The sequence below is a fragment of the Andrographis paniculata genome, unplaced genomic scaffold, assembly GCF_009805555.1.
Source record: "Andrographis paniculata isolate CXL003 unplaced genomic scaffold, ASM980555v1 Contig52END, whole genome shotgun sequence".
NCBI classification, from domain to species: domain Eukaryota; kingdom Viridiplantae; phylum Streptophyta; class Magnoliopsida; order Lamiales; family Acanthaceae; genus Andrographis; species Andrographis paniculata.
The window spans coordinates 7,025,095-7,036,380 of NW_026137587.1; the positions used below are offsets into that span (position 1 = coordinate 7,025,095).

General features: G+C 36.6%; 3 protein-coding genes across 4 annotated transcripts; all 3 read left to right on the top strand.

The window, feature by feature from the left end:
- The first annotated feature begins 1,029 nt into the window (after positions 1-1,029).
- LOC127254491 (kinesin-like protein KIN-14N) lies at positions 1,030-6,508 on the top strand. 2 transcript variants are annotated; one of them, XM_051279610.1, is made up of 18 exons: positions 1,030-1,501; positions 1,851-2,099; positions 2,208-2,352; positions 2,476-2,585; positions 2,684-2,803; positions 2,902-3,105; positions 3,418-3,627; positions 3,707-3,781; positions 3,892-4,038; positions 4,138-4,276; positions 4,374-4,483; positions 4,704-4,865; positions 4,954-5,144; positions 5,236-5,317; positions 5,416-5,520; positions 5,616-5,720; positions 5,818-6,034; positions 6,120-6,508. In XM_051279610.1, the coding sequence occupies exons 1-17, from the start codon at positions 1,457-1,459 to the stop codon at positions 5,995-5,997; spliced, it is 2,379 nt and encodes a 792-aa protein (XP_051135567.1). In that variant the 5' UTR covers positions 1,030-1,456; the 3' UTR covers positions 5,998-6,034; positions 6,120-6,508. The 2 variants fall into 2 exon arrangements, with proteins under 2 accessions (XP_051135567.1, XP_051135566.1); XM_051279609.1 differs by having other exon boundaries at positions 5,818-6,508.
- A 943-nt stretch (positions 6,509-7,451) lies between these two features.
- Positions 7,452-9,459, top strand: LOC127255005 (transcription factor ILR3-like). The gene is made up of 5 exons (XM_051280408.1): positions 7,452-7,726; positions 8,296-8,358; positions 8,555-8,632; positions 8,708-8,870; positions 9,039-9,459. The coding sequence occupies exons 1-5, from the start codon at positions 7,590-7,592 to the stop codon at positions 9,309-9,311; spliced, it is 714 nt and encodes a 237-aa protein (XP_051136365.1). The 5' UTR covers positions 7,452-7,589; the 3' UTR covers positions 9,312-9,459.
- Positions 9,460-9,604: 145 nt separating this feature from the next.
- LOC127255004 (uncharacterized) lies at positions 9,605-10,757 on the top strand. The gene has a single exon (XM_051280407.1). The coding sequence runs from the start codon at positions 9,653-9,655 to the stop codon at positions 10,730-10,732; it is 1,080 nt and encodes a 359-aa protein (XP_051136364.1). The 5' UTR covers positions 9,605-9,652; the 3' UTR covers positions 10,733-10,757.
- Positions 10,758-11,286: the final 529 nt, after the last annotated feature.

Consider the following 11,286-nt stretch of genomic DNA (forward strand, 5'->3'; position numbering starts at 1 on the left):
AAAACCTCAAAATAACATAAAATAAACACTAATTTATTTTATCATATATATAATTAATATTATTGTAAGATTTGCTTAAATAGTGATTAAATGTTACTCATTTTTTTCCGTATTTTATGTTTTTTTTAAAATAATATATTTTTAATTTATATATTATTTTAATTATAATAATACTAATTAATAAATTTTTAATATATAATTAGTTATATTATAAAATAATTATTGTACTCACATATTTTTAATTATTTTTTAATATTTTGTATTTATAGTAATTCGAACCATAAACAATACTGTGACTATAGTATTTTATACAACAAAAATAATATTACTTCTATTTCATAAATATAGTTTTAATTGGGTTGGACGGTTGGTAAAAATTATGAATAAAAACTATGGATAAAAGTAGAGGCAATTGTGTAATAAAAATGAAAAAATATGGATAATTTTACGATGATATGATTATTTATGGAACAAGACTATTGTTTTTGGGACGAAAAAAATGATAAATAAGACTATTGTATTGGGCATAGAGAACATTATTTATAAAAATTTATAAAGAGTGTATTTGTTTGTGGTTTGAATTTTGAATTATAATTTGAATAGTAAAAATTTTAAATTTGAATAGATATTTAATATGATATAAATAAAAGTGGATAATATTTTGAATATAAAATCAATTTTAGTATAATATAAAAAAAAATATTTGATTTAATACTTTAAAAAAATAATAATAATTATAAATAAATAGTGTATTTAAAATTCAATAGCCTAAACAAACGCACCCAAAATTTACCTGGTAAAATAACATCGAAAATTTTAAAAGTAAACACATCTTGCCGTCTAACTCCCGGCAAGAACAAGACGTAGCCATTTGTACCAATCCGACCGTATCAGAAAAATAAAATAAAATAAAGAGAGAAGGAGCGGATGGATGGGCATAACAGTCAATTCACACCCCAACGGATCTCTCACTGATAATGCCGCCGGATTTAATTTCAAATAATTTCAAAAACCTATGCCCTTCTTCATTCTAACGTTCACTTTGTCTCTCTCCCTCTCTCTCTCTCGCCGGAGCTCTTCTCTCTACAGTCCTTTAATCCCAACGATATTTTCACTTTGATGAAAGCTACCGTGGAGATCCGAGGGTTCTTCTTCTAATTCACTCTTTGCATTTGTGAGGAGAACGGTCGTGAGCCTCTTTTTCGCCCAATTCCATTTTTTCTCCTTTTTACTTTCGACAATCGTTAGGAGTTGAAAGAAAATCAAGATCCCGGATTGTAGTTCTACACTCGAATTATCCTGCGTGTTTATATTGTTTTTTTTTTTTTGCAATCCCTGCAATCAGAGGCGCGGTTCGAATTGCGGGGAGCCTTCCGTTTGAAACGAAGCTCACCAGGCAAATTTCAGGTCGCTACTCTTTGTCTCTCGAACTCGCAGGCTTTCTTGCTTGTTTCTTATGGCTTCCAGGAACCAGAACAAGGCGCCTTCGAGTCCTGGACATGTGAGTTCAATTTCCTGTTCATATCTTGCTACCGAGTTTCCATTTCCTTTCCCGATACTAATTTCTTTCATTTATTTATATATTTTGATCTGTTGATTTTTGATTTGTAGTTAATTAGGTTTAAGAGGTTCTAATAGACGTGTGTGTTTGGGTGTTATGGTTGGCCTTACAAGAGCTCCACAGTTTTTTTGTGTTAGGGTTTAGAGAAATTTGTAGATCTATGTCGGGAAGATGACAGGAATGTTTTCCATTTTAATGTATTGAGAAATAACTGATACTGGGGATTATATTTCTTGGTTTCTTTTGGGTCAAATAGTGATAATGGTTCCTTGCTGGTTTTGCACAACAGAGCAAGAATGCTGCAGATGAGCGATTAGTGGATAAGAAGAGAAGGATTGGAAACATGAAGATGCAACCTAGTGTTGGGACAAAGGGTCAAACTCGGCAAGCTTTTTCGGTGGTGAACGGGACCCAAGATCCGCCTCCAGCCTCTGGGCCGCCAAGCAATTCTGGTTCTGATACTGTTGTGTTCACTAAAGAGGATGTTGATGCATTACTCAATGAGAGGTTGAGAATTAAAAATAAATTCAACCACAAGGTACATTGAATTAGATTCTTTAGCTCCATCTTTTAATTATTTGACCACTTAGAATAGTTTGGTAATTAGTTCAATATTGTGATTGGAATGCTTTTGATGCTTGAGCAGGAAAAAAGTGAACAAATGGCTGAAATGATAAGAAGGCTTAAGCAGTGTATCAAATGGTTTCAACAGCTTGAAGGAAATTACGTTACAGAGCAGGAGAAATTGAAGAACTTGTTGGAATCATTAGAAACAAAATGCAATAACATAGGTAAAAGCCCATTACTTAATTTCATTGTGTCTGCATTTCACTTGCTTTATTTCCCCCTAATTAGAACTGTGTTAAATATGTGGAAGTTTTCTCCATCTGAAGTTTTTGTTCATCAATTTTCAGAGTCGCTTATGAAGGCTAAGGAAGATGAATTGAATGCAATAATTATGGATTTGAGAAAAAGTTTGGAGTCTCTGCAGGAAAAGTATTCGAAAGAGGAAGCAGATAAATCGGTACAGGGTCAAAAATCAATTCAATTCTGCAATTTGGTTTTCAAATGTTTGCTCTGCTTTGCACTGTGAAGAGCTAAAATATCAACTATACTTAATAGGAAGCATTGGATTCTTTGGGGAGAGAGAAAGAAGCTAGATTAGCTGCAGAGAAGTTGAAGGCTTCTCTTTCAGAAGAGCTGAAAAAAGCTCAAGAAGAGAATGCTAGTTCCAACCACAAGGTTAGCAGTGGCTTAAGGAATGATATTTCCTTCCCAAAAATTAAAACCATATGCTGTGCTGGCAATAGTGTCACCATGTTATTTTGTTCCTTCTGCAGATTCAGTCGTTTAATGATATGTACAAGCGATTACAAGAGTACAACACGAGTTTGCAGCAGTACAATACCAGGCTGCAGTCAGAGGTTAATGAAGCCAATGAGGCACTCAAGCGCGTCGAGAAAGAGAAGGGAGCTGTGGTTGAAAACCTCAGTACTTTGAGGGGCCATTATGCCTCGCTGCAAGAGCAACTTGCTTCATCTCGAGTAAGCAATTTTTTTGGTTGAGAGGTTGAGAGTATATTTTTCTTTCCAGACACAACATCTAACACTTAATTTTTAATAGGCATTTCAGGTTCAACTACAGATTAACCAATATGCTTTGCACTTTTTGATTAGCTTGAATTAGAGCTATATACATTGTGTCATTCTGAATAAAATAATTTCTTGAATGCTTACAATGGAAAGTGTTTTATTTGTGAAAATAGTAAATCTTCAAAAGGTTTAGTGGTGTTTCTGTTGCTGTTTTTCTGGTGCCTCTTTTTCCTATCAAACTTACGTAAAAATTTTCTTCTCAAGGCATCTCAAGATGAGGCCATGAAACAGAAGGAAGCACTGGGTAGTGAAGTTGCATGTTTGAGAAATGATTTGCAACAAGCAAGAGAGGATCGTGATCGCCAATTGTCACAAGTCCAAGCTTTGTCAGCCGAAGCAACCAAACACAAGGAGCGTGCTGATAATTATGAGTCACAACTAGACGGCCTCTCCACGAAATCCAATGAGCTGAAGGTGCAGCTCAATACCTTTGATTCTTTTAATAACTGATTATTTGAGATTTTAATTGGCTGTTATATGTATATTTTTTCAGTCCACTTGCTCTTCCCAAAGTGAAGAGATAAGACGACTAAGGGACCAGCTTGCCTTTGCGGAAAAGAAATTGCAGGTTGCTTATCTGGTTTACTGGTTCTTAGTTTCAGAACTTTTGATCTTATTAGTAGTTATATCTGTACAACTAATTTATTATTTTTTTTTTTTGTGTTGCGTTTTCTTTAGCTGTCAGATATGTCACACATGGAAGCAAGATCAGAATTTGAGGGGCAGAAAGCATTGATTCATGAACTACAAAACCGTTTGGCAGATGCAGATTCAAAAATTGTTGAAGGAGAAAAACTGCGGAAGAAACTGCATAATACAATCTTGGTACCCCATCTTTTTCATGGTTTAGCAGTTGCATATGGTCCTTTAACTTTGGTTATACTTCATCAAGTTGTCGCTACTGATAATCTTTTGGTAACTCAGGAATTGAAAGGGAACATTCGAGTGTTTTGTAGAGTGAGACCCTTGTTGTCTGAAGATGGAGTCGGAAGTGATGCAAAAGTTGTTTCATTCCCATCATCAACAGAACTGATGGGGAGGGCCATTGATGTATCACAAAATGGTGAATCCCTCAGATATAAGTTTGAAATCTCAGTATAACTAATTTGCATGATCACAATTTTCTCCAAATTTATTAACATTCTTTTTCTATCTGTAAGGACAAAAACACTCTTTCACTTTTGACAAAGTGTTCTTGCCGGAGGAATCCCAGGAAGATGTTTTTGTGGAGATTTCACAACTTGTTCAAAGTGCCCTTGATGGGTACAAGGTTAGTGGCCTATAATAGCCTGCCATGGAAGTTGTGGTTGACATTCATAACAGAGCTCTTATTGCCATGGATAAAAATATCGAACCTTACCTGCAAAACCTATGCAATTCATGTGCTCTATAGCTTTGACAATGTAATGAAAGTAGTTTGTAATGTTGACAGGAAATGCAGCTGCATGAAAATTTACAACCATTAATAATCTTTTCATTCTTTATATCAGGTTTGTATCTTCGCCTACGGCCAAACTGGTTCTGGTAAGACGTACACAATGATGGGAAAACCAAACCAAGCAGATGAGAAAGGTTTGATACCACGATCACTAGAGCAGGTATTTGAGACTAGGCAACTCCTTGAAGCCGAAGGATGGAAGTATGAAATGCAGGTATAATGCTGCCTGGTGGTTTCCTGTTTTCACTCCATTTTTGTGTGATTATTTACTACCGTTATTTTGATTTGTTTGTTTCTGTTAGGTGTCAATGCTTGAAATATACAACGAAACAATTCGTGACTTATTGGCACCATCACGAGTAGATAATGCTGGGAAGCAATACACCATTAAACATGATGCCAATGGAAACACTTATGTTTCTGATCTTACAACCTTTGATGTTCGCAGTAGCCGGGAAGTCTCCTATCTTTTAGAGAGAGCATCACAAAGCAGGTATTTTGCAAAAATTTCCCAAATTTTAAACCAGAATTCAATTGGCTGCACTCCATGGATTCATTTAGCCGGGTGCACTTAATTTTTTTAGGTCGGTAGGAAAGACTCAAATGAACGAACAATCTTCAAGGAGTCATTTTGTCTTCACTCTCAGAATATCAGGAGTTAATCAGGTACTAACTAAGTGCTTTATATTAATTTAATTCATAGCTATTCACTTCTGCATTTTCTTCATTCTCATGAGAGGATTGTTTGTTGTGTGTGTTGTTAGAGCACCGATCAACAAGTGCAAGGTGTTTTGAATCTCATTGATCTTGCTGGGAGCGAGCGCCTTTCTAGAAGTGGGGCAACCGGTGATCGGTTGAAAGAAACTCAGGTATCAATCAAAACAGAGCTTATTTTATTGACCTTAAATCATCTTCTTCCTATGAGTTTTACATATCTCACTAATTTTGATGCTCCATGAACCAGGCCATTAATAAGAGCTTATCGTCGTTAAGTGATGTCATATTCGCGTTGGCAAAGAGAGAGGAGCATGTGCCATTCAGGAACTCCAAACTAACCTATCTTCTCCAGGTTTATAATTATTATTAGCCATATTATTCATCTGAACTTTCATTGCTTTATGCAAACAAAAATAGGGTTCATTTCCTTTCGTTATGTTTTGCTGCAGCCTTGCTTAGGAGGAGACTCGAAGACATTGATGTTTGTGAACATTTCACCGGATCCTTCCTCGACAGGCGAATCTCTGTGTTCGCTACGATTTGCAGCGAGGGTAAATGCTTGCGAAATAGGCATCCCAAGGCGGCAAACCAGTTTAAGATCCATCGATTCTCGTTTGAGCATTGGCTAGGCTAACTCAACTCAACTCATCTCAAACTCATCTTATGGTATTGATTGATTGATTTGGTGTTATTACATAAGACAATTAGTAAGTATAGTAAATGGGGTGTGTGTTATTTGCTCCTGCTGCAGTTGATTGTTAACAAAAGCGCGCCTAACTGGAATATCATCATTGTCATCATCATCGCTTGTTGTCGCGCAATCGAAGCTGCGATGACAAGACAATATAGAGAGAGAGAGAGAGTGAGAGTGAGTTAGTTAATTGTTTGTGTTTGTCTGTGTGATGAGTAATGAGTTATACACTACTACTAGTAGTACTACTACTGAGGTACCACAGGGGGCTGGTGCCTTGAGCCCCCACTTTTCTTTTCTGCATAAGTAAGTTTGTTTCATCTCATCATCATGTTATGTTAATGTTACTCACTGACTGCTGAAGTTAGTTAGTCTGTGTTTTACAAGCAAGCATAAATTCTATGCAGGGGTAGGAAATTTGATTTGCTGTTGTTGGTCTTGGTGGGATCAGATCTGATATATCTATATATATATATGTGTGTGTGTGTGATAAGATGGAATAATAATCTTCACTGTGCTTCTGTTTTGTGGTTCTTGTTTTTCTTGATCACTATATGCATATGCCTTTGATCTTGAATGACAAGAAGAATTATTTACTATATATTAATTATTATTATTATTGTTATTATTTGATAGGATAGGAATTGGGATTTGGATGATTAGGGTGTTGTCTACTAATGGAATTTGTGTGATATGAATTTACAGACAGAGAAAGAATATGTTCAATATTTAAATAATTATTTACTAATAAATAAACGTTGAATTGATTTGTTGGTCGATTGACTGATTTTAAATATATAGGTGTTGGGCCCCAAAATGCAATTATTTATTTATTTTGAGTGGTATTTTTAAATGGGCTTAGAATAACCAGCCCAATTGATGTGTGCCGATAATAGTGCGCCGGCATCTTTGATTTATTTGGCGAGCTTTCCAAAATTCCTCTAATATTTTATATTAATATTACATGCACAAAACTCTTTTCAAATATTATTTGCTATCACTTTAAATATTAAAAAAATAATAATAAAATTTTCTCAATTTTTTCTTAATTTTTTTTAATGAATGACTATTTCTGATTTATTTTGTACGACTACTATTTTTTGTATTTAATTTTATTTTACTCTATAAATTTCTATGTAGCATCAATATAGTTTAATTTAATTTAATTTATTTTTAACATTTCTATATATCATATTTGGTATAGAATAATAGTGTTCAAATAATAATAAGGAAGAAACCTAACATGAATAATATCGTAATAAAGGGTATCGTATAATGAAATAAAGCAATGTTAAATAAATAATACTACTATTATCAAAATAAAATTACTGTAATGCACTAATTAAATAGTAATAATAATTCACAGGGAAATATAATATTATTAAATAATTTGGAACAGACCAAATTGGCATTCCGATTCCCCATTTCCCCAAATCGCTTCGTCCGATTGCGCGAAATCGGAAACCCTTCTCCTCGGAATCGATCGATTTGGTTTGGCAGATTATACATTTTTGGGTGTTTTGATCGGAAATGGTTTCCCCGGAGAACACAAACTGGCTGTACGATTACGGATTCGAGGATATATCTGCTGCCGATGGTAATTTCGCGGCGGAAAATTCGGGGTTTTCGTGGCCCATGCAAGCGTTGAATGGCTCATCCAACGCCAGGTGAGTTTATTTTTGTGTAATTATTGAGTATTCGGTAGTGATTTGGTTTTTCTTTAAGTTGGTAGGATTTTGCGTTCGTTGATTGTGTACTGATGATAATTATTTATTTATTTATTTGGTGATTTGTGGTTTTTGAATGTTGTTTGATCTCATGCGACTTAGCTGTTAATTGTTTCTCTGGTTATTAATACTAATTGAGAATGTTTCTAGTTGTGCTCTAAATCTAGCCGATACCTTTGTTGATAAGTGAGCGTTTGTTGTTGATTTTGTACGAGTAGTTCGAACATTGTTGAAAAAAAAAAAGAAAGAAAAGAACTCCTCAGACTTCAATGGCTACGACAATTTTGGTATGCTGAATCTATGGTTTCAGAATGGCGTTTCTTTTGGGAGCCTGTTATGTTTTGAGCAATTAGACTGTTGAATATTCACTTCTAGATTTGTGACCAACTCATGATTTATTCAGCTTGTAGTTGGATATATTGGTTAGCTGTCTCTCTTTATCGAAGAAGCTAGGGATTTGAGTCACTATTTTACTTAATGACTTTGGTGTATTTACCTATTCTTGATAGTGTGGAAATTGACGGATCATTGGGAGAGTCGAATTCACAGAAGGAGAGTGGATCGAAAAAGCGGTAATGATCGAATCTTTAATTCCCATAAGTTCAAGTGATGATTGAATTGCCAGAACCTCTGCTTAAATTCTTAACCTTGATTTTGTCGAACCTCTTCTTAAATTCTTAACCTTAATTTTGTCGAACCTCTTCTTAAATTCTTAACCTTAATTTTGTCGAATTGGACGCATCCCCTCACAATATCATAAGTTTGCAGAGCTAGAACTGAATCATGTGTTCCTTCAAGCTCCAAAGCATGCAGGGAGAAACAACGAAGGGATAGGCTAAATGACAGGTAATTCGGTTCTTGCCTTACCGGATTTTTAATTTTGCTCTTCACATCCGGTGACTGCATCGGCTGGTTTTTAAGGTTTATGGAATTGAGTGCTCTGCTCGAGCCGGGAAGACCCCCCAAAACAGATAAAGCAGCAATCTTGGTTGATGCTGTCCGAATAGTAACTCAGCTTAGAACCGAATCTCAGAAGCTGAAAGACTCAAATTCGAATCTTCACGACAAAATTAAGGAGTTGAAAGTAAGAACCATTTTATGCTCCTCTCAACTTTTCAAATCACTTAAAAAGAATAGGTCGTTTTATTTTCTTCCATTTTCCGTAAATTCCGAAAATTGGATCTTGAAAATTGCATTATATTATGGGAAATTGTGGATCCATGAGTGTAAGAAACTTTACTAATGATCGCAGGCCGAGAAGAATGAACTTCGTGACGAGAAGCAAAGGCTAAAGGCAGAGAAGGAAAAGCTCGAGCAGCAGCTGAAGACAATGAACACTCCGGCGGCACAGCCCGGTTTCCTCCCACCTCAGCCAATTCCGGCTGCATTCGCGGCCCAAAGCCCGGCCTCCGGCAACAAATTGGTGCCCATCATCAGTTACCCCGGGGTCGCCATGTGGCAGTTCATGTCTCCGGCAGCAGTCGACACATCTCAGGACCATGTCCTCCGCCCTCCGGTCGCCTAATCCGGCCGGAAATATTATTATAGGTTGTTGTTCATAACCTTCCATCTCCATTGTCTATTTCCCATCTCTACATTGCCCCATTGCTGCTTTTTAACTGTACTAAAGCTTTTGCTCAACCATCATCCAACTTTGGATCAGTTGACTTTGACTTTTTAAGAACAAGAAGACTGAAGACAGACACTTGTGTTGTCTTAGTGCTTGTTGTTGCAGTGTGTTGAAAAAGACTATTTTGCCCCTCCATCTCACCTCCAACAAAACAAATCCTATCCACCCATACTTCATCTACTAGTATTATTATTACATTATCTTCTTTCTTATCAACATATACATTATCCCATCCCATGTATCCATTTCTCTATAATTGTTTGCCCATTTTTCTTATACCTATGGCTGCTGCTTCCAAACTTCTCCAAATCCCCATCAAGAATTCAACCCATCCTTCTTTACACACGAACTTCCTGAGACAAACAACAAACCTCCTACTACCATCTTCATTCATCACAGAACATTGTCCTAACAACCAATCAAGAACAATCCCATCACTATTATCTTCATATCCCAAATGCAAATGCACAAAATCATCATCATCAATATCTCCAAAACCACCCACCACCAAAGAAGAAGCCATTCTCCAAGCCAAACTCTCCCTTGCATCCACCCTAGAGAAGCCCCTCAACAACCTAAAGCTCTCCACCATTGGAAAGATCAAGAAAGTCAAGCAGCTGAGGCTCCGGGTCGAGATCCCCGTCGTCGATGACTCGCCCTCGTCTCTGTCCAAATTGGCCCGCCAAGTTTTCGGCAACATGCCCTTAAAGAAAAAAGGGTCACCGCCGATCAAGATTCTTGTCCTCTGGCCATGTCCCGATTCATTACAAGCTGCTGATGAGGTCTTTAGCTCCTCCCAATCTTCGGACATTCTTGTCCGAAACATTGGTATATCTTCGGGTGTCGGAACTCTGCCCTCTTCCGACATGGCAGTGTTCATGGCGCCGGATGCTTCCCAGCTCGAGATCATGAAGACAGTTGCAGACAGTTTGAATCCGAAGCCAGTAGTGATCTTCAACCCCAAATGGAGGGCCGAGGAAGAGGAAAACTTGGGAGATGCGTACAATGGGTTCATAGGATCGTTCGATGTTGTCTATTCATTTACAGGATTGGAGGTTAGAGGGATCTTGAGCAAGAGGAAAGGTGTGGTTTTTAAGTGTGTTCGAGATGGTGTGATGAGCGGAGAGAAATGGAAGATTATGGTCGAGGAAGAAGGGACCGGCGAATTGAGGGTGGTTTCGAGCTTCAGGGCAAGGCCATCCATGGCTGAAGTCGAGAACGTGCTGTACAATGTCATGGCTGCTAATTCACCTGTCACAAAATCTGCCAAGTTCTTGAAGGATTTGGTTTCTAATGTAACTGGTAAGAACAAGTAAGAACGAATTTGTGCTGACAACATCATATGAAATCCAGCTGCGCATGAGGTATAAATTGACAATACAAAGTATATGTTAAACACATGAACGGACAATATATATAACAATCTACACAACACATTTATGTAACTTTCAAACTATATGCTATAAACTATATTTCATGTGATGATTAAGACTAACTAGCAACCTAACCAGTCTCGTCGCCATTGTAATATGCAATCCTCCAACGTCATAGCTAAGCTATGGCAGAAATCATTTTATAAGAGAATCCCAAACATTTGTAATAAATAAAAACCCAATTTGATAAACAATCAATCCCCTAAATATGAATAGGATACATACAATTAATTGTACAAATCCAATTCTTACCTTTTTGGATGGGCAAAATCCCTTAGACTATAATATCAGACTACTTATGTCAACAAGATGCACATATGTTTCCGGCAATAAACCTAGAAACATAATAGTTATGGGGATTTTCTACAATTAGAGCAACTGAGTGCTTCTAGCATTAGAACAAATGTCATTCATTTCAAGAGTGAATAAATAATCAA